This window comes from Fukomys damarensis, unplaced genomic scaffold, assembly GCF_012274545.1.
Source record: "Fukomys damarensis isolate Sample0158 unplaced genomic scaffold, DMR_v1.0_HiC HiC_scaffold_16, whole genome shotgun sequence".
NCBI lineage: Eukaryota > Metazoa > Chordata > Mammalia > Rodentia > Bathyergidae > Fukomys > Fukomys damarensis.
This window is the reverse complement of record NW_022900928.1, coordinates 114,919,168-114,942,147: the sequence shown is the minus strand read 5'-3', so window position 1 is coordinate 114,942,147 and position 22,980 is coordinate 114,919,168. Positions and strand designations below refer to the sequence as shown.

Sequence of the window (22,980 nt, the reverse complement as noted above, 5' to 3'; positions counted from 1 at the left end):
GTCTAGAAGCATGACCATGCTCATTAGAAAGTTCAGAAAATAGCATTAGTTCCATGAGACTGGCTTTCTTCTTGAGCTCCCTTAGTAATTTTACAGAATTAATTACTTTTTTTGTTTGATGGAAGCAATTTGTATTTCAACTTATATCCTTAATTTACATTTCTTATCCATATACTCTCTGTTACTCATTTATGTTGTGGTTTCCATAAAATGGAAACAAAACAATTTTGATGTCTAGTGGAAGTGGACACATGCCACTGCACCACACTTCGTAAATGCAAAATAAAATTGAGGATATTTTTCAGGAAGAGAAGAAGCAAAACACACAGGATAGTCCAAACCCTCACTTCCGCAAAACAGGTCACATGATAGGATAGGAGCAACTATGTCACCATGGATATTTCCTGGTCTAGGACAGGTCATCTTAGCAAAGGAACCTTTCCTCGTCTGGAGACGGGGAATCGGTTCCTTGTCTAGAGCAGTCGCTTCACTGCTGAGGCAGCTCAGACCTGCTAAGCCAGATGCTTACTGGGAAGGAAATGAGCTTGTGTTTTGGTGTTGAAAGAATATTGGTAGGAAGACTAGAAAACGAGAAGGTCAGTGGATAGTTCTCTGTGGAGCAGATGAAGCTTCTGCTTCTCCTCGAGTATGCTATGTTTTAGATTCCAATCACTTCTTCAATCACTTTTTCTTCTTTGTTTTGTTTTCTTCCCCACATCTATTTATTATTCAGTCGACTTTCTCTTGCTCAGTCATTGCTATTTTGTCCTTTGTCATTTTCTCTTTCATTTTATTGCTGTCTCTAGCCTTAAAATTTTTATGAAGATGGTTTTTCATTTTATTTTCAAAATGTGTTGAGATTCAGTAGTCTTCCTTATAGTATTACAAGATGAATTGAAAAGAATTCAAGGAAAAGAAAAGTAAACCCAACTTTCTCAAACTTTCTGAAACTTCTTTTTGAGAGAAGGAACAAGGTTCAGGTCAGCTCTTATTTTTATCTGAATGGTTTTCCTATTGAAATAGTCAGCATAAGGAATGTAAAAAGATTTAAGGTAATACAGTCATAGTCATGAATAATTTAAATATGTATTAAAATGCAGAACTCTTGGAACAACCAGTACATTTTAAGAGGAATACTGAAAAACAATGGAGAAGAGAAATAAATATTATCACCTCTTATCATGAAATGAATGAAGAAAAAGAATATGTACACAAAACATAATTTTCCATTTAAATCACAGAAATCTTGTTTCTAAGAGTCAAACTGAACCACAGTAGTAGGTAGAATTCTTGCTATCTTTGTGTATTTTAATTGTGTTTTTTAATAAGTGGTTACAGAAAATTCACCAACTTTCCAGAATTCTTAAAATTATTCATTTTTAGGTGTTTCTATTGATTCATCTTTGAAATGTCTACGATTTTTCAGTCACTTTTATATATATCCAGCTTTTCAAGAAAATATAATTATCTCTATTTCTATAATCAACTAAACAGAAAGTGAATTTTTAAAAACGAGGATTACTAAATTGTGGGAAGACTCAATAATATTTTCTTCCAAAAGCTAGTGTGATTGTATCATACAGAAATTCCTGGTAACGTGATGCTATTATCATTGCACATTCTGTACAACTGAAAATCTGTTTTAATGTTATTCCTTTCGTATCTGTCATAACCCAGTTTTCTCAAAAGTAAGCCCAAACAGTGATGACACTAATCACAATTCCTGGAATGCACAAGATACTAAATAAATGTTTGGCTTTTTCCTTCTTCCTTGAGTCTGTTTTATAAGTATTAATCAACTTGGAAAAAAAATCTTTAACAACAATAATTTAACATAGAAAATTTATTTTTCTTTAATTGTTGACAAATAAGTAGGCCTTTGTTTCAGTCTCTCTTGTACTCTTGTACTCTTACCTATTTGGAAACATCCACTTCTGTAGACAAAAAAGTCATAAATATTTTAAATATTTAGCTCTATTTTTTCAATTAATGTCCTTTCTACAAGATTAAAACAAAAATGATTATGTGTAAACTTTAGGCCATTTTCTTTGACCTTGTAGGAAATTTTATTTTTGTTGTTGTTTTTCTCATGAGTTTATTGGTACATTTTAGGTATACAGTACAGTTACATTCATTTATTTTTTTTTCATCATTGAGATCTTGCACCTTTACATGACAGGTTTTGGTTCTTATTTTTTCCCCTTGTCCTTGCCCTCCCTTCACCCCCTCCCCTCCCCTTTTACAAACACTTCATTTCCATTTTCTCATATTTTTTTTCTTTTCCCTTATTGGCTTTCCCCTACCCTTCCCACTTTCCCTACACCTTTAACCCCTTTCTTCCTATTTCACATTGTCAATTATATCATTAGGATCTTATGTACTATTATAGTTTATTCACACCAGAAAAACTATTTGATATTTACAAATGCATGACTTATTTATTTCACTTAGGAGTATATCCTCAATATGTACCCATTTTTCTATGAATGAATCTAATTTCTCATTCTTTATGGCTGAGTATTATTCCATTTTATAGAAAAACCACATGTAGGAGACTTTATATATTCTTTGGTGCATGATTAAAGGGATTCTTCCTCAATGTCCTAGAAGGTAGATCAAAAATCTGGAAGTTATTGGATAATCTGGAGTCTGTCACATAATACATTACTTAAACTAACTGAACTGAATGTAGATGAAGTTACAGAGTTCTTGCTTTTTCTTCTTTAGTGAACTTAGGAAAAAATCATCCAACCTGAAGAACAGCAATTTACCACTGCAGGGCACCCAAGTTCCAGACAGAGGACACACATCACTGGGTAAGCTGACTCTCTTCTATAGAGTTTAGAATAGGCCTTTTAGAACAGGGAAGGCCTAATCTCTAAAATGTTTATACTTCAGACTTTACAAACAGAGGTGGAATGGTTAGAATATCCCTAAGAGATCCAAATATTCCTCATGGTTTCCTGAAAGTGATGGTATAATTACGCAAAATTCTTCAGAATAATTTCAAATTAAGTTCTTACTGAAATATTCTATAAGAGCAGCAACTTAGATGTTGAGAATTTCACCATGTCCTAGAACTGACTCTGGATTCTTGAGTTGTCTACAGTTAGATGATCTTGGGCTGTCCAGAAAACCCAGTAATAAAATTGCTAGAAAGTATCTTATAGATTTGTCCAATCTTTCCATTTTACAGATGAGGAATATAAGGCTCAACAATGTTAACTGCTGTATCAGTAGTCTTGCAGAAGAATTGTTATTAGACTAACTTCTTGGCCACTGCTCTTTGAGCTGTGTGCTTCTTCCTCCCACTTAATGCTCAGTTTCACAGACTTCAGTGTGGTTCTTTATTTGCTTCACAACTAGGAGAGTAGCTCTCAAACCTTTTTTGTATAAGAAATCTTCCCAAGTTACTCCCTAAAAATAATGCTTCCCAAACATTACACGTAGGTGATGCTGATGCTTGTGTTCTTCAAATCTATCTAAAACATAAAGCTCTAAGGCCAGTAGACTATTTTACATTCACTTGACAAATATTTATCAGGTGCCTGCTGTCATGGGTTGCAGTCCTAGAGACTGAGGATGTATTAGTGAACAAAATAAATATTGTGTCCTGGAATATAATAGATGCTGTCGGGGGGAAAGAACATCTTTTAAAATGCCATGAAATATTTAAGACACTATAATATTAAATAACATTCCAATCCAAGTTGATGGGCCAAATGAAAGAAGTCCTGGGTTAATGTAGTAGGAACATGATGGTGAATGATTTTGAAGAGCTAATGTTCTGTTAGAAATGATCTGTGGATGTGTAGCTGAGTAGGTTAAAGCAGAGTGGAAATAAGGTCATGGAGTTATGGTCCAGTAAGCTTTGTTTCGCTCAGCAGGCATAGATTGTGTTTTTCCCCCTGGCCAGTTATCTCACACATGTATTGCCTTGGCCTAGAGGAATCAGCCCCACAGGCACTAGAATAAGCATAAGCATTAATGGTGAATTATTGGTATCTTGGATACTAAGACTGTGAGGGTAACAAACACTCAGGTACAAAATTTATAAAAGTTAACATACTGGCTTACTGAAAATCCATGATGTCAATATGAATGCACACTTCTTGTAGCTAATGCTCTAAACCCAGAAAACTCTACCACATTATAAATAGTACTAGATGAGGCCACTTTGGGAATTGCTTAATTAGAATATACTGTAGTCTGAATTAATTGCTTTATCCCATTTATTTGATCTGAAATATCATCCAGAAACCACTTTGGGGAGAGAGAATGTATGATCCTAAGCAGATTTCAGCATCCCAATTGGATAATTAAAACAAAAAAAAAAGACCATTATCACCAGATGTGCATTGGCAGATTCTTTAAACAGATGTTGGATATAATAGATCTTTTGAGCTAGTAGAGACACCTCAAATCCTTCAGGCCTGCACAGAAATGATTCCCTTTATGGGGCAATAATATTGGCGATGAAGTTTAATGACATAAACTGGAATAAAAGCAAATGATGTATAAATGATTGGAGGAAACAATAGGAGCAAACCAAAACTATCACAATTTTATGTAGAAAGAAAATCTATGGAATTTGCCATTTTGCCAATATCGAAGTTTCGTGAAAGAGGCATATTTAAGCACATTCTTGCTGTGGGGTTTATGAGGAAAGTTAAAGGGGAGTTATGGATTCTTATGTGATTGTGCCCCTTTTTGTGTATGTGTTTAGAATTCTAATTTGTTTTTTCTTCTCTAGCCACAATATTTCCCAGTCCAGCTTCTGATTTGGAAAGTACTGGAGCACTAACTTTCAATGGTAGTCAAGTGCTTGAATGGATTCTTGGTTTGGAAAAGGTAACTTCATTTAGCAGTGTAATGGGCAGAGAGTAAAGAGATCAATCAAAGACCCGTTAGGTTCACAGAGGGGTCTCTCACATAGGAAGATGTTTGAAGCACCTTTCCCATTTAAGTAATATTTCAGGCACATTCTTTTCTTAGGCACTCTTCTCTAACAACCTAATTTAAGATGTGGTGAATTCCTTCAGTTCTTGATTATTTATTTTCCTTCTCAGTAAGTCTCTTAATTGAATTTCAGGTTTTTATTTAGTAAGAAATTAGGTGGCCTTATATATGATCTTTTAATTTTCTGAAGCAGACAAGAAAAACTGAAGCTTTAACATTCTTTTAATTTGTTGCTTCATTCATATGAAAAATGTCTTTGGAAAAATTAGAGCTATGGGAAATATCTCCTCTAAGTAGGAAAAACCTCTTACCACATTTTCTAAATTTTACCAATGGATTTTTCTCCATTTCCTAGAGAGATGACTTTATGATTTCCCAGATTGCAAAATAAATATAATTTTTGTAGGAGGTGTATACTCATTGCCTGTGAGCTGTGTTTGTGTGTGTGTGTCTGTGTGTGTGTGTGTGTGTGTGTGTGTGTCTGTGTGTGTGCAGGGATTTTAGGAAATTAAATTTGAATGGCTGCAAGCAAAAAGTACCTGTCTGTTAACTACAATCCCCACTTAAACCTGCTGTCTCACAACCAGTCATATTCATGCATTGAAGTTATTTGGCTGGCCTGGATGGTGGACATTGAGTCTTGCTTTATAGTCTCTTCAGAAATGATGAGAAGATCATTTGACAGTTTTCAGCATGGTACATTAGAACATTATCATCTCTCTTCTGTCATATTTATACACATATTTTAATAATTCATCCACATAGCAATAGTTTTTTCCATCAAAATTGTGAGACACATCTCTGACCTTTATTCACATTCTGATGACTATAACCACTAATACTTAATCTCTCTTTATTAGTGATCCTTAAATTAACACTCTGTCAACTCTGAAGCATCTCAGTAAGCTGAATCTCAAAAAGCATCGTGCCTGAATAGTTTCTCTGGTGTGAAAAACTATAATAGTACATAAGATCCTAATGAGATAATTAACAATGTAAAATAGGAAGAAAGGGTCTAAAGGTGTAGGGAAAGTGGGAAGGGTAGGGGAAAGCTAGTAAGGGAAAAGAAAAAAATATGAGAAAATGAAAAATGTAAATAAAGTGTTTGTAAATGGGGGGGTGGAGGGAGGGCAGGGACAAGGGGAAAAAATGAGAACCAAGGCCTGTCATGTAAAGTTACCAGATCCCAATAATGAATGTAACTGTACTGTATCCCTAAAATGCACCAATAAATTCAATTTTTAAAAAAAGCATGGTGCAAGAATGGATGCCAGGAAAAGGTACCATACTCACCCAGGGAAATCTACCATTGCTGGTTGAGATAGACTCTACCATTAGTTCAGATACTGAGTCCAGTTTATGAATATTTGAGGTCTCTAAAAACTACCTGCCTGACTGAGGAATCTTTTCTATATGCCCAATTAATTCTAGTCTAAAATTTTCCCTAAATTGGTCCTAGAAAGTAGGGGAAATTATTCTATTGAATTCATTTTGTCCATATTGGTTCGAAGAAAAGTCTTGCATTAGGTGAATACATTCTTTAATATGTAGAATTGGTAACACTAGTCTCAAAAGTGCAGTTTTATTGTGTCAAACTCCCTAGTTCTCTTTTTCATATGGAATGAAATTTCAGAATTTTGTGAAGCAGCACAAAGCCATACATCTAAGGGAGATAAGTAAAAAAGAAATGAATTTTATATGTATAGATACATAATTTTAGAGTAGTTGGGGCAGGAAAGGGATGAAAAAATTAGGATGACATATTGTTGCCTATGTCAGCAATCCCTCAGAATCCCCTCTCTTTCTCTCTACTGCTTTCTGCAACTCTTGCAAGAATAAGCACAGAAATCACTTGGGAGTGAGTTTATGTGTAATGCTAGACAAAGATACGGATTAATGACTAGAAGACCTAGCATGTATAGTACATCCTAGATAAGTGGATCCTGTCTTGTGCCATCATATGTAGAAGTTCAGTCACTGGAAGGCAGAGTGTAGATTTTGTGATACAGATTTAAGGGGATAATGAAGTTGGACTTCACCTCACAGGGTGATAACAATAAACTTTAGAAAGATCCCCAAAACACTTCAACTAAATATATGTAGTCCATGCTGTGACGACCTAAACAAATGAATGGCAATGAATGTGACCATAGTATAGCTGAAAAGCGTACTGCGCATGTGACTAATTTGCACTTTTGAATATCTAGGGGAATTATAATAATTCTATTATAAAATAATTTTTCAACTATTGCTTTTGGTTACTATACTTACCTTACATATATTAACATCTTTTTTCATTTTTTCTTTCTCCCTATGAAACAAATGAAACATAATCCATTTTTCCACTTCTGTAAATAAACACTTTTGTTCCTAGGAATAGACCTTTGAAGGTCCCTCTTTTGAATATCTTCTAAAGATTGCGGCCAGTTTTCTAGGAAACGTCACAAAGAATTAAGATACTTCAGTTTCTGCTGCTCAATGCCCAAGAAAAATGAGTAGGATTTTTTGCATTAAAAAAAAAATTGATGCATTTAGGTTTTCTGGTAAGTGACAGGAAGTAAGTTCAGTTAAATAAATCATATGTAAACAACTTAAATCATACTATAACAAGACACACCACATCCATACATACTCTCCACACCCTCCATTGTCTAAACAAGGTGAATTTTATTTAGTTTGATAGTTGCGTTAGTAACATAGGACATTTAAAATGGCTATTGTGAAGAAAGGTCAGTTTTCTTGAAGACTAGGATGTTTTAAAAATCTACATCTACTAACATCATTCCACTTTTCTCACATGTCTTTAGCTAATAAAAGAAAATTCAACTTCAGGAGATATACGAAAAGAAGTGTGTGAACGCTATCCAGGATACAGGGCAGATTATACCTTCTCTTGGACTGCTGTAGGAAAAAATATTTTAAACAAATTTTGCCTTTCCAACATGACAGTTTTAGAGTCTTCTCTCCAGGAAATGAAAGAACAGTTTTCTCAGGTGAGTGTAGATCTCTTCGTACACCCAAAATCTCATAAGCAATTGAAGCAGTTGTACAGTTTCCTCTCTTAGATCCATGAAATGCCTCAACATGAATCAGAGAGGGAGTTTGTAGTCCAAATGGATGGGGAAGTGTTGCATAATTTTTCACAATGACATCTACACACATTGTTTAATGTTAAGTAATGCTCATTCATCATTTAAATGTGCAGGATTGAAATTATTTCAAAGCTGAATTAGAAATATTGAATTATGGTTAATGTAGATACACCTTTGTCGATGAAATATGGCTTCACTCTATGGAGAATAAAAATTGCTTGTTTGGGGCTGGGGATTTAGCTCAGCAGTTTGGTGGCCTGCCTTGCAAGCACAAGGACCCGAGTTCAATCCCCAGTACCCCCCACCAAAAAAAATTGCCTGTTTTCTCTCAGATCTGTGAGTGTGACTATCCAGGATACAATGCAAGTTTAATAATTAAACTATCAGAGCAACAAAACTACCAGGAGTTAGAATAATGTCTTTTCTTTTTCTCACTGACCTCAGATCTAATTTACACAAGCTGCATTCTGAAACTATATATTCCCTCACTAAAATATCATATATTAGAACCAACGACATTTACTATGGAATGCTAATGACCACTTGTACATACTACTCTTAAATGAAGATGATGAAAATAAGATACCAATGATTTACATTTAGCAAAACCACATATAGTGAAATAGAAAAAAATTTAGAATTGTTTTGAAGTTATACACAGGAATAAATAAGCCATGTCTACTTCTAATATTTTAAACTTGATCCTCTAAATTTTATTAAAGCTTTTTAACTTTTAAAAAATTATCTTTCTGCAATCTGAATTTTCCAAAAGAACCAGATTAGAGACATTGCATAATAACCCCAATCCAATATAAATCCATTCTTAACAAATTTGCCAATTATGTAGAACAGACTATGTGGTCAAAATACATGTTTAAGATTATTCTGTTAAAGTGAAAAACCTTGAATTAATACTGACTGAAGGCTCATTTTTACTAGTATTAATGAGCTTATTAAGAAAAGTATTTTGAGTTGAAATATAATGAAGAAATTACATTACCTCTGAAAGTACTAGCTGGATCCCATGATCTAGAACAAGATCAAAAGTCATATTTTTTGTTTATAGTACTGGATGTGATTATTATGTATGTTCACTCAGTAGCAATCACTCATTATAACTAAAGTGTCTTGCATTGCAAACAGAACTTTGGAAATAATTAACTGCGTAATTACATATTTAAAATTCTAATAGTAAACTTTTTTGTGAATATATTTCTCAATGTGAATGTATATTATGAATATATCTGTACTATATTTCTATATCTTAATTGCTTATATATTAGTTTTAAGGGTTCTCCACCCCAAAAATAAAAGCTTTAGTAAAAAATAGAGAGATGACTTTTCAGGTGTCGAGGAAAAATAGAAACATTACTTAGAAGCTAATTTTGCTTCAAGAAAATAGCTTTGACTTACAATATACAATTTAAAATATTTTATAAAAATATACCTTTGTTAACAGAACTTTAAATATGCCAATTTCTGGATCAATAGTGAAAACGTCCAATTATATTTGTGAATATTAGAAATGATTATTACATTTTTTTCCAAATAAATGAGTAAAACTCTGAAGAAACTGCTTATGTGAAAATCTAGATGTTTGACACTTTGAAAGACAAAAAACCATGGGATTATAAATGTTGAAGTATCATTTCCTGTGCTTTTATTTTTGAAGGTATCAAGTGATCCCACTAACCAGAAGCTGGTGCTTCAGGATATGGTCAAAGTCCTGTCCTTCTTCTCGAAAGTGCAGGAGCAGACAGCCCTGTGGCAGCTTCTCTCCAGTTTCCCAGATGTGTTTCGGAATGACACATCACTGGGCAATCTATTTGATGTTCTTCGAAAGGCAAATGGGTAAGACAATGTAAGAATTAAATGGAATGTTGCTGTTCGCAAAGAAGTCTTCTGCTTATTAGTATTTCCTGTGAGGATTCCTCTTAGGTGGGTACTTTAACACAGAGCAAATACAATTTCAGGACCTTACTTCAGATTGTAGCAGCAAAGACAACTGGATTAACTAAGCAAAGAAGTAACGCACATCCACAGCTGCCAAGTTCATCAGAGTCCATAACGAGGTGATGCAGCATACTCTTCCTAACAGCTGTGTTGTCTCTTGGTATGGCAGAGTGTCTGAGAATGAGGTATGCTGCAGAATCAGTGCAAGACTAGATCAATGACTCAGGCTCATCCAAGCACAGCCTGAGCTCTGTGCATCTACCACTTTAACTGACAAAGGATACAACATCGCCAAGTCACCTTGAGGGGTTTGGCCTCCCTCACCTGTATCCAGCTTAAAAGTGATCTTTAGCTTTGTTTGGTATATACATCTCAAGGATTTAAAAATTTTTATGAAAGTAATTGTTTTAAATCTTGCTTTTCTCATAAAATCGATTTCAGCATGGTCAGAATTTAGAGTTTAATGGGCAGTGCTTAGGTTTGGATTTCCTATCTAGTCAGTTTGCAAATGTGCATTAAAAGAAAACAACTACTACATCAATAATTATTGACTATTAAATGACTATCACATGTCAGACTACATAGTGGGCCCTCAATATATATTATCAAATTCAATCTTAACATAAATTCATTGATTATATAAAGTAACAAAGTTTCATAAAAATCAAGTATTTGCTGATGGTGCAGTTAGGAGAGTTTGAAACTCAGTTTTCTAACTCCAAAACCCAGCCTGCTTCTTCACAAAGTCATTAGTAGTATGGCATATTCTACTGTAAATGTTAATCAGAAGAGATTGCACTCACCTTTGTGGTGCTTCCAAGAGCTTATATCTGTTCAAGATTTTATAACCAGCCCCACATTGTACTTTAATCTCATTTGATTTTCACAGCAGTGTTTTGGGATTGAGATCGCATATTCCTATTTTAAAGAGAAGGAAAAACTTTATGGAGATCGCATGTCCTCTCCAAGGTTCAACAACTACTAGCACAAGGCAAAGCCAGGAGCTGAACTTAGGAAAGGCAAATCCAAGTCCTTTGTGCTTTCCATGATGGAGTATCATAGCTGAAGTACAGAGAGGAGAAGATAGTATACCACTTAATTCTGTAGACTGTCGCTTGTTTTAGCTTACAGAGAAATTTTCAGCCACCCAGAATTTTGACACTTGATCTTCTCCCTCACAATGATAATCTGTCTTGAAAGAAAATAGATGAATCAGTTAGAGGTGGATGGCAATCATTTAAATTGTACTGTGTAGCAAAGAAAAGGGTCAAAATAATATGCAAACCACAAATAAAATATCACTGCAAATTCAATAGAATGGGTACAGTTTTAAAAGTTGCATAATCTAAAGTGTTAACAAAATGTAGACTGACAAATTCTCATCTGTTGCAAGTTAGAGTAAAAAATGATGCAATTTGGAAAACAGTGTGATATCTTTTAATGTGGTGAAACAATAGATACTTATGTAGCACATTCTGTGCTTGAGTTGTAAGCAAGAAAAGGAATCAACTCAGAGCTTATTCCTACTAGCAGAAACTTGAAGGGAGCAAATATCTATAAAAAGAGTGGATCAAAAATAATGGTACATTACTACTGTAGCTTTGAATTCTACTCTGCAACAAATATGGGGAGATTATTTCACAAAACTAATGTTTGATTTCAAATAATGTTTGAACTAATGTTTGTTTCATTTCAAACTTTTAAATATGTTTGGATCAATTTGAGTATCTAACTTTACCTCTTCATCTTTAAATTTAATGAAATCTAAATACAGAGTAAGATTTTTCAGTGAAAATTTAGAATCAGCATCCAGGTGTTTATAAGTATAAAGCACGTGATGAACTGGGGAAACTTGGTACAATAAAAAGGTTAAGATATTTTATTAATATTTTATATTGATTAAATTTTGAGAAGATGAAAGTTTGAATATATGAGGTTAAATAAATTGTATTAATTTTATTTTAACTTTCTTTAACTATTAGAATATTCAAATAAGTTCCTTGCTTTTTAGTTTATTGGAACATCCTTTGAAAGTCAAATCTTTATTGTTATTTTTAATTAAGCTGCCAGTGTCATTAAAAGGCATAATTTCCTCACAAACCTGTAATTTATCATCAAATTATGGTCTCATTGGCTTATTTTACTTTTCATTGAGAAAATAAAAGTGACAGATTCCATAGAAACTTTCATTTCCTTCAGCAGCTATTATTTTTTAAATTATAAACTGCATATATAGAAGTCAGTCACCCAAATCAGATTATATAATGTAAAGCATCTCAGTTTTCTCTTGTTACTGAGACAAAATACTAGACAGCCAAAGTTAAAGGGAGAAAGGTTTATTTAGCTCACAGTTGGGAGAAGTTTCAGTCCATTATCACCCGTCTCCAAGGCAGGGTGGTATGGCAGACAAGTATCACAGAGGAGAAACAGTTCATGTCAGGCAGAAGACAGCAAAGCAAAGCAAATCAAGGGCTCTAGCAGCTTCTTTCTTCCCCTTTTATATTATATCTACGCTACTGGGATTAAGGCAGTGCCAAACCAATCAGTGGACTGATCATAAACCATTAACCCCACCATCATACACTCTCAATTCAGCCACCTGTGAAAAAATCCCTACCTATGACCACACGAGACTTTCGGGGGACATCTAGACACAAACTATGACATGAAATTATGACAGAAATTAGGGGAAATGAGAAAGCTCAAAAGTCAAGAACGGTATATGAAAAAATGCACATGCTTTTCACTTTTATGAGGAAAAGGTTATGCTGAGATACAGGTCATAAAACTTTAAAGTTATCTTTATGCATAAAAGTGATTCATTTGGATAACTTCCACTTTCATATGATTAAGAACAGAAAAAAAATCTATGAAGAAAATAAATATATCTTAATCAATGGTTTAGAGGATTTCAGAAAGATGGGGGCCAGGTGTCAGTATTGTTAGTAAAAGAAGTGCTCAAAACACTAATGTTTTATTAGCAATATTAATAATGTGACCAGTTTAAATAAGATTATTATATGCTAAGTATTTGAAATTTTTACTGTGGTATAACAGATCAGGTGAGTTAGGCCAAGTGCCAGGGTGCAAGGTTGACCAAGATCTACAGCCTGAGTCCTGCTCAACTGGTGTCTATGGGTGGCAGAATTCGGAAGCAACTCAAAGTCTTGGAGTCAGCATAAAAATGCCTGTGTCAACTGTCACATATAAAGAGTAAAGATGAAAAAGATAGTCAGGACAAACATTTGGAGCATAGCAGGTGTAATAAGTTAACAGTGCTTGTGTTTCTGTGCATACATATTCTGCCTTTCTCCTCTCAAGCATGCCAAGACAAAGTTTCTAGGAGAAACACATAGAGTGAATAGAATGTATGGTTTGAAATTAGGTCCTAGCTCTACTTATTACTTGTTGGTTAACTTTGTAAGTCATTAAACTTTTGCAACTTTAGTTTTCCCATCTGAAAATTATAAGAGAACCAAAATTTAAATATATTTGTTTAAATATATATACATACATAATTTATGTGTATTTACTTAAGCACACATATCTCATACGTATGTCTCTATGTTAGAAACTAGAGGGTACTCAAACCTTAGCTCTAAACAGCTTTCATTTATATTCAGGAAGCTAAAACTAAAATGATTTTAATAAAAAATTTTTAAAAGTGCAAAATGTTATAGAATACTGTGAAATGTATGCCCACATACTTGACATATTGTTGGAGTAAGCATTCAATTTACTGATTGACAGGGAAAAAACTATTAGCTAATTTGTACTACATTTAACTTCACAATGGCAAATTGTTAACAAAAGCCTTTTGTTCTGTGACTACTCAAAGCATTGACTCAACCTTGATTGTTGATATAAATTACACTATCAGCAAAGTTCTGGCATATTTGTGTAGGTGCAACATTTCTTTAAAAATATGATAATGATCAGAAAAGGATAAAAACGCCCTTTTTCACCACATTGGGTGTAGTTGGTGGCATACTCCTGTAATTCCAGCTACCAGGTAGATGGAGGCAGGAGATCAAAAGTCTGAAACTGCCTGAGCAATTTAGCCACCCAACTCAAAATTAAAAAGTCCATAGATTAGCATAGTTCTAGAGCTCTTGTCTGTCAGGCATGAAGTCTTGCGTTTGATTTCCAGTTCAGTAAAAAAAAAAAAGTTTCTTAAGTAGTTAATTGATTTTTGAAGTATAGAATGAAATCCTGCAAAAGAGAACTTTCTCATTCTCTACCCCATTGTGGATTGACCATCTTATTGGTAACACACAAAAGCTAAGAAGACAGTACCAATTAGTATGCATATGAATTTCAAACTATCTTGGATTAATGCCTTTTGGCCACTTGGAGGAAAAAATACAATTTTTGATTAGGGCAAGACCCATTTTTCCCAAAATATTATCATATGTTTAGCAAAAGATAAATATTTATAAGTCATTTAAGCAATAATTATTCCTTGAAAATGGGATCCTTTATCTGAGCTTAATTTTTTTGAGCTTGATTTTTAATGAAAATAACTTTTAATATTTATTTTTCCTTTAATTAAAAAGGGTATCCTTTTATTGCAAGTTGCTTTTCTTAACCGCTTGTTTATAATTTTTAGCTGGGGAAAAAGGATGGGAACTTTCCTCTCTTATTTCAAACTCTTTGCATTCTGAAGCTTTACAGTCCTAGAAACATAAAGCTCTCTATTCTGGTTCAAGAACATTTTTGTAAGGATTTTGTGCATGAACAGAAAACATGTAATTAAATTAAGAAAGCAGCATCTTTTTTAGAATAATTTTCTGTACTGTGGTCATTTTCTCCTTGAATTCCCTTTTGTTTCTGTCTAAAAGCCTTGAAACACTACCTGATGTTTTGTTTTGTTTTGTTTTTTACTTGTTAGGATGCTGCTGGCCCTGCAGAAGGTTTATCCTCAAGTTGAAACTAATGAAGGTTTCAGAACCCTTCAGAAGTCTGTTAAACATCTGCTCTACACCCTACATTCCCCAACTCAAGGTATTATATTTCAATCTAACTGTATTAAATTCAATGTCACAAAACCCATTAGATACATAGAGCAGAGTGTAATCTAAGTATTCATGTATAGATGATATTATTCTTAGGTGGGGACATACGCTACGAATAAATCCAGATTTCCAGCAGAAGTGGGCAGAAAGGAAGAAATAGCTGAAAAGGCTTTCAAGGTGTTTTACTTATGTGAAAATGATCTCTGGGAGCATGTAAAACTATGTTTAGATGTGAGATGTAAAATAAATATCAGGGAGTAAGCCTCAACAAATAGATTCCTGCTACTAATTTTTGGAACCAAATTCCAAATTGAATTACAAGATTTTTGCCCTCATTTTTGAACTTCGGTTTTTTTAATAAGTAGGAATTTTTATTGGTAAAAAATATACCCTCAACTAACCATCTTGACAATGCATGATGGACACCTTACCGTGATTGAATCAGAAAATTCCAGTCACCCCCAGTAAAATAAGGTGCAGCAAATTGCACACATCAGCAATTATCACTTTTGCACCTGTAGAACAGCATGATCTACTATCCACATGGAAACACACAGTGGGTCTACATGCAGACACATACAGACAACAGTTTAGGGCTACAAGGAGTAAATCCCTACTTCCAAAATAAATGTTGAGTTCCTGAATGAATGTAGAATTATGCTTTCTTAGCTGAGTTTGTCAGCTTTTAAGTATTAGACTTTTACTTTTTGCTTACAAAGTAGGCAACCTGAGAGGATAGGACAAAAGCTGATTGTTCATTGTTTTGTCTTAAAATTCCAATTTTCATATGAGAAGCACATGTGAGAAGGCTTTGCAGAAAGTGATAACTGGAAGGTCAAACCTACAATTGGATACCAGTTTCTATTAGACTAGAGATTTGTATGTCTATATTTACAGAATTAATTACTAGCTTGCAAGATTGATTTGTTGTTAAATATAGTGGTCTTGGGCTGAGGATTTAGCTCAGTGGTGCCACCTGCATTGTCTTGATGAACATTAGAAAAGAAATCTTACTCTTTAAAAAGTCCAACCAGAGAATCAGACAGTGCACTAGAAAATGTTAATTATTTCCTCCGTGTTTTTTATATTTACATTTTAGCGACTTGAGGATTTCACATTTCTTCTTAGTGTTCTTTTCCTTTTTATCTTCAGACTCACACCTTCTAATTAACATAAATTAAAGTGATAAAGTTAAGATGTTTTTTTCTAAAGGACAAAAGCTCACCTGTGCCTTAGAAATCAGACAAGTAATCAGCACTTCTTACTCACAATACAGTAAAACACTTTTCTTGGTGATGATGTAACTCTGTTTTTAATATTTAACAAAGGCTGTGCCTGACTTCTGAATATGCTAAAGACGTTGCCAAGTATTAAAACATGTCATCCCATGGTCAAGATGAGAAAGAAAAACTCTGGAAAAAACTCTACTCTTGTCTGAAAATTTTGTCATGCTTTTTTTTTTATCATGATGCTGTTACATTTTCTTTGTATCATTTCTTTTAAATTTCAGGCACTTATGATTTCATCAGTCTGGGATAAAAATATATATTCACTTATGTCTGTTCCTAGAAGTCATTAACCCCCACCCTCTACTTACTCAAGCAGAAACTTTGTAACCTTTGAAAAATTTTCCCTAGATATTTCTGGAAGTCATTCGGTGAACTCAGACTTGAACCAGTGACACTTAAATTACAACATAGCAGTCTCTGGCCTGGCAAACAGTACAGCTATCTGGTATATTGCTGGGCTATCCTGTGCTTACGGATTTCATGGTGTTCAGTGGTATTACTGAAGTGATTATACTTTCTCCCCCTGTTCTACACCTCAGGGAAGCTGGAGTGGAGATGGTGTCTCATAACAGAGTTGCTAGACTCCTCTCTAAGGTCTATCAGGGTTAAGAGATTTTCAGTTTTTGCTTCACTCTCTCAAATAAGGAAAATAGTTGTTAATATTTATTATGACAATGCTAAGTGCTTTATTTTATTAAGTTCCTTTTAGTACCAAAACAACCCTGTGGGATGCAATTACTATCCTACCTGATAAATAGAAACTCACACAAAAGAGAGCACTTTGCCTATGTTATACAACCAGGAAGTATCCAGGCTGAGTAGAAAATGGATCCTTAATGCCTAGGCCCTTGGTATCACACACATCTTATTCTGGGGTACAGACATAATATATATTCACAACCTGACCTGAGCACTGTCCCCAGTCTCAGACACTGATGGAGTTTCGTTCATTGTGCCACACTTTTTCCTATATGGAAATGTTTTTTCACAGTCATCCTCCATTTCTTCTTCCCTATATCTGTTTCTGACCCAACCTGAATTATGAACACACCTAAGGGTTGCTTTGGTGGCCTCCTAGCAACCATGAAAACATGGGTTTACTAATGAACACCTGGGAAGAAGATTGTCTTCTGACTTCTTGTCTTGAAGGTTCTAATTTTCACTCTGCACCGGCTAGGATCCCTTGTAAGCAGTTAATAAACTCCAATATTCCTCTTTATAAAGTCTGAGTTTCAGGAGCAGAGATTACAATTTTGACTCATTGGAATTTGCTCTTTTGCAAAATTGAAAATTATATAAAATTACATTTTTTTCAGCTTTAATTGAGTTTATTGGTACATTTTAGGGATACAGTACAGTTACATTCATTGTTGGGATCTTGTACCTCTACATGACAGGTCTTGATTCTCATTTTTTCCCCTTACCTCTGCCCTCCCTTCACCCCCTCCTCCCCTCCCCATCTACAAGCACTTTATTTCCATCTTTTCATTATGAAATTACATTTTTAAATAGAAGGCAAACTTTACTGATTAAAAAAGGTTATTTGTACACTAGATGTCAGCGAGTACCATTTAAAAATATGCCTAACCTTACAAAAATCAAAGAACTGAAACCTTACTTTTTAATGTAACATTTTCCACTCCATTTAGGCCTATTAAGCACACTCTTTCTTCTGAGGTACTTTGTAGTCCTTAGCGGCCAGAGGGAAAGTTTCTACTTAAGTTCAGGGTCAAGTCTATCATTGATAATATAAAGTTAATTTCTATTAGTTATTCACTTTAATAGCTTGAAGTAAAGGAGAAACCCTTAACATCAAAGTATACAAATGTCAATTAACTTGCAAGCATTGCATAGGATTTCAAAGTGGGCAAGATTTGATTTCAGAAAAATGTTTTATATACTTTTACATTGCAAAAGCATAAATCTCAATAGATTTCTATCCTTTATTATTCTATATATGGATTCTAATAAGTGACTGGTATTACTATGGTTAATTAGGTTTATTTATTCTGGGCATTTCATATTTTTGGTCTTTTGGCTTACTGATGAATGCTGTATAGGTAGAAAAATTATAATCAGCAGAATCTTGAGCCAAGCAAAGGAAAATACTCTCTGCTGAAGAGGCAAATAAAAAAGTGCCCCTGCTCGTTATAAGGGGCCAAGCAAACTCTGCCTAAATATGAATGATACAGAAGGTAGGTGAGGAGGTTGTTAATTCTGGGATGGCCTTTTTACACACATGATAATTTAAGCAAAAATAAACAATCAGCATCATAAAAGCATGGATGCTTTCATACTATTGCACTGGAACCATTGAAGAAAACTTTAGGGTGTACCATCAAGAAATAGTGGAAGAACTCTTAAGGCTGGTAAAAAAAAAAGCATTCTGTGGAAAGGGCTGAGCCAATGTTAAAATGATAGCATTAAAACACACTGGATTAATATAAGGAATGACTAGTATCTGAAAAGAAGATTGAAGTAAGTGATACTATTTTTCTGCTGACTTAAAGTATTGGATTTAGGGTATTTTTATTTATGCAGTGGCCATTTAAAGAAGTTTTATTTTTAATTTTTCATGTGAATGCTATTGTGCACTTACTCTTTTATTAAACAATTTATACAGCAGGCTGAATCAGTGATCCATTTAACTTCTAGGAGCAGCTATTGATGTTAAATAAGATCTTTACTTTTTAAATTAATTATTTAATTTTATTGGTACAGTTAAGGTATACAGTGTAGTGACATTTGTTATTGGAAATTTGTACCTTTACATAATCCATTTTGGTTCTTATTTTTTCCCCATTCCCCTGCCCTCCTTTCAACCCCTCCACCCCTTCCTATCTACAAAGACTTTGTTTCCATTTTTTTCTTTTTCTCATGTTAATTCCATTCCCATCTTTCTTTTCCCCTACCCCTCCCATTTGCCCTTCTGCTTTGAACCTTTTCTTCCTATGTCAATTATCTATTATTCCTTCTAGTCTTTATTTATACTTTCAGTTTCTCACACTAGAGAAACTATTCAGTATTTGCACATACATTCTTTTTTAAGATCCTATTTAATGAATGCTTTGCACACCCTACACCTTCTTATTTGCAATGCCCCAGTACAGTTCTACTAGCATTAGCAAATTTCCATTCAAGCTGCCTCAATGACCAGTGGCTGCTTTTTGAAACATAGGAAATACAGATTAGCCATGTCACATATTTCCTAAGGCTGTATCATGAAAAACTGAAAGGCAATAATAAAATTTCTGGTGGCCTGTAAGACTGAAATTGGCTTCATTTGATTAACAAACCATGCAAAGGTCAGTATTCATTACAGCGTTTAAGAGTCACCTATGCAAACAGGTCTTGGAACAAAATAATGTAGAGGTTTGATGCACAGAGAAAGACCATTAAAATTATATTGATTAGCAGGTACCTATTTCATATAAATATCTGAAATATTTCCAAGAAAAAGAACATTAATCATTCTTTGTAAAATTCTTTTGTACAATATTTTCATATTTTTTGCATTTTCTTTCCAATAATCTGACTTGAGATGGTTTGGGAGGAAAACAAATCTTTAAGCCAACATGTTAAAGGTTTACTGATGTAGGTATTACTCCTTTAGGTGACTTTGAGAACACTTCCTATGTGTGGAGTGAAGATGATGGACGGGCACTATCCCCAAGTAGTCTGGCTGCACAGTAAGTCTCTGTTTATGAATTGGTAGCTGAATAAGCCATAAAACAGTTCATAAATGTATTTGTCAGGGTGGAAAAACTGTGGAGTAAGCTGAGAGTGCCACTGGCACACACCTGTAATCCTAGCATACTGGGAGGCTGAGTCAGGAGGATTGCAAGTTTGAGCCCAGCCTAGACAACTTAGCAGCTTAGCAAGACCCTGTCTCAAAATTTAAAATCCAAAAAGGGCTAAGTCCCTAGGTGCAATCTTTAGAATGGAAAAATAAAAAATAAATAGAAAAGTCAACTATCGACTAAGCAAAGGATAGAGCCAAAGCACTGTGAAGTTAAAACTTATTTTTTAAATTATTCAGTGATAGTTTTGGATACATAACACAGAAATGCATAACTAGAATATGTCATGATTTCACTGGTAACTTTAGGCCTGTAAGGAGAATGTAGTTAGAGGTCCAGTTTTCATCTCTTTTAAAATCTTTCACCATGAAAAATATATAAGTATCTGTCCTGGTTTAGGCTACTAGCAAAATGCTATAAACAAGGTAGCTTAGAAACAATAAAATAAGAGACACTTCATATAAACTACTGAAATTTATTTTTCACACTTCTGGAGGTTAGGAAATCCAAAATCCAGTTTCCAGCAGATTTGGTAGCAGATGAGGCCCACTAGGGTACATCGATGCTTCCTCAGTGTGTCCTTATGAGGCAGAAGTGGCAAGCCAGCTCTCTGTTCCACTATATTCCTATTTCTGAGAGTTCTGCCCTCATAACTTAATCACCTCCCAAAGGCTCCACTCTCCTCACCTTGGATTGAGCATTTTCTTCTCTCATTGAGTTTATTGGTACATTTTAGGTATACAGTACAGTTACATTCATCGTTGGGATCTTGTACCTTTACATGACAGGTGCATTTCAATATATGAATTGGATGGCTAAAGACAGACATGCCAAGCATGGCAGCTTCCAATGTTTCTTCTTATTTTTTTTTTTTTTTTAGTTTTTAAAGAATCAAAATGTTTTTATGCTCAATCAAAATAAGACAAAATTTATTTGCTTTTATTAGTATTTAGGTAGGCCAAATTATTTATAGATCAGTAGACTTTCATAAAAAGGACAACCCAAGGATAGGCAATGGAACTAACAGCAGTAACCATGATATCTAGAAGCCATCAATGGAAGCAGATCCATAATAGTTTTGGTAGAAATACAAGCAGTGGAGGTAGTAGCTGATTGAGGAAATTCCCATAGTTCAAGGCAAATTTACAGACTAGATGGAATGTCAGGTAAATGTTGCGTTAGCCTGATAACATTTTCCAAAATATGTTTTTGTGGTAATGGAAATTTGGATAAATAGAAACAGAAGAGAAAGAGATTAGGGAAAGGTTGAACGGTGTCCTATGTTACAGTTAGGAGGAGGAAGTTCTGCTGTACTGTTATACAGTAGGGTGATCACAGCTAATAATTATATACTGTGTATTTCGAAAACTAGAAGGAAAGATTTTGTATCCCTTCACCAGAAAGAAATGATAAATGTTTGAGAATGTAGGTATGCCCCCCAACCACCACCATGATGACTGACCCAGGTGCTCTTTCCAGAGCAACTGAGTCCTTGGACAATTTCCCTCTACTTAGGCTGCCAGCTTTCCAATTGTTGGGTGTTTTCAGCACACTCCTTATATAACTATCAAAAATAATAAGAATTTTTAAATCTCTTTGTAGTGAGACAAGTGGAGGCTCAGTGCTGATGCCAGGTATCTTTATCAGGGCCTGGAGGCATCCATAGCATTGACAAGGCCAGAGTCTCAGTCTTGCAAATCATGCAGCAAATGCAGTTAGGAGTTGACAGCCAGCTGACAGTTTATTAGGAGGAATTCAATACCTTAAAGATGGCTTTTGTTGTGATTGATGAAATTAAAGGATTTCTTATCTTCACACTTCCCTTCCATTCCCACTTTAAAATAGTCACAGAGTAGCAATAGTGGCACAAGATAAAAGGGGTTTTGAGAGGTTTTTGTCTAGAATTTTTGGAAGACAGTTGCTCAAAGCTACTTTTCCCTTCACAGCTCTTCTCCTTCATTATTTTTGTGCTAAAGTCCTTATTTTTATTGTGCATCTGTGTGTGTGTGTGTGTGTACACATAAGTGTGCACATCCATAGCTTTTCTTTCATAGTAAGCACTCTTGGGAAGTTGGCATGATTTTATATAAAGAACATATAAATTGAATAGTTTGAAGAACTTGCTGGGTGTATATAACAAAACGTGTACACATGAACTCTTACTTTTAAACTATATTAAATTCATTCTCAAATATCTTGACAATCAAGTATTCCTTTTAAAAGCAAAAGAGGGGCTTAGATGATGCTATTTCAAGGTCACTTCAAGTCCAACTGTTCTCTGTTCTAAGCTTGATAATGCACCGCTGGAAGCTGTTGCTCCAGTCCACGTGAAAGGTTAGGCCAATGTTTTGCTTCTGAGCCCTGCACCCTGCTTGAGCTGGCTCTGTACTTTAATAACTATGACAGAGAGGAAAAGGAGCACAAGGATAGGAAAGGCAATATTGAAAAGAGTTAAAGAGTTGGAAAGAGAGGAGAGAGAGAGAGAGAGAGAAGGAGGGAGGGAGAGAGTGAGTGTGAGTCCTCTTCCCTAAGGAAGGAAGGGCAACTGTCACACACACACACATACACACACACACACACACACACACACACACACACACACACACACACACACACACCATCTAGAGATGCCCCATTAACCACATCTCAGATAAATGTCCACTATTTCTGTAGCTTCCTAGATCTCTTTTACTTATACATTTACCATTCATTGCTATCAACTCAAGTGTGCAAATCATAAATGCCTGTCAGGGTGAGGGAAGAGTGGGATACAAAATTAAATGGATTAAAATCCCTTCAAGTTATTCACAGGAGACATATGTTGCTTTTAAAACTTATACTTACTACTATAGTCAAAATAAACGGATTAGTG

At 34.6% G+C, this 22,980-nt stretch overlaps 1 protein-coding gene across 6 annotated transcripts in view; it reads left to right on the top strand.

Moving 5' to 3' along the window:
• The window catches only part of Abca12 (ATP binding cassette subfamily A member 12), a 183,158-nt gene that overhangs the window by 75,018 nt on the left and 85,160 nt on the right, over positions 1 to 22,980 (top strand). For all 6 annotated transcript variants that reach the window (XM_010616024.1, XM_010616023.1, XM_010616026.1 and 3 more), the window contains 6 exons: positions 2,728 to 2,816; positions 4,754 to 4,851; positions 7,767 to 7,952; positions 9,724 to 9,902; positions 14,896 to 15,008; positions 19,922 to 19,997. In XM_010616024.1, coding sequence (XP_010614326.1) covers positions 2,728 to 2,816; positions 4,754 to 4,851; positions 7,767 to 7,952; positions 9,724 to 9,902; positions 14,896 to 15,008; positions 19,922 to 19,997 — 741 coding nt within the window. The remainder of the gene's footprint in view (positions 1 to 2,727; positions 2,817 to 4,753; positions 4,852 to 7,766; positions 7,953 to 9,723; positions 9,903 to 14,895; positions 15,009 to 19,921; positions 19,998 to 22,980) is intronic.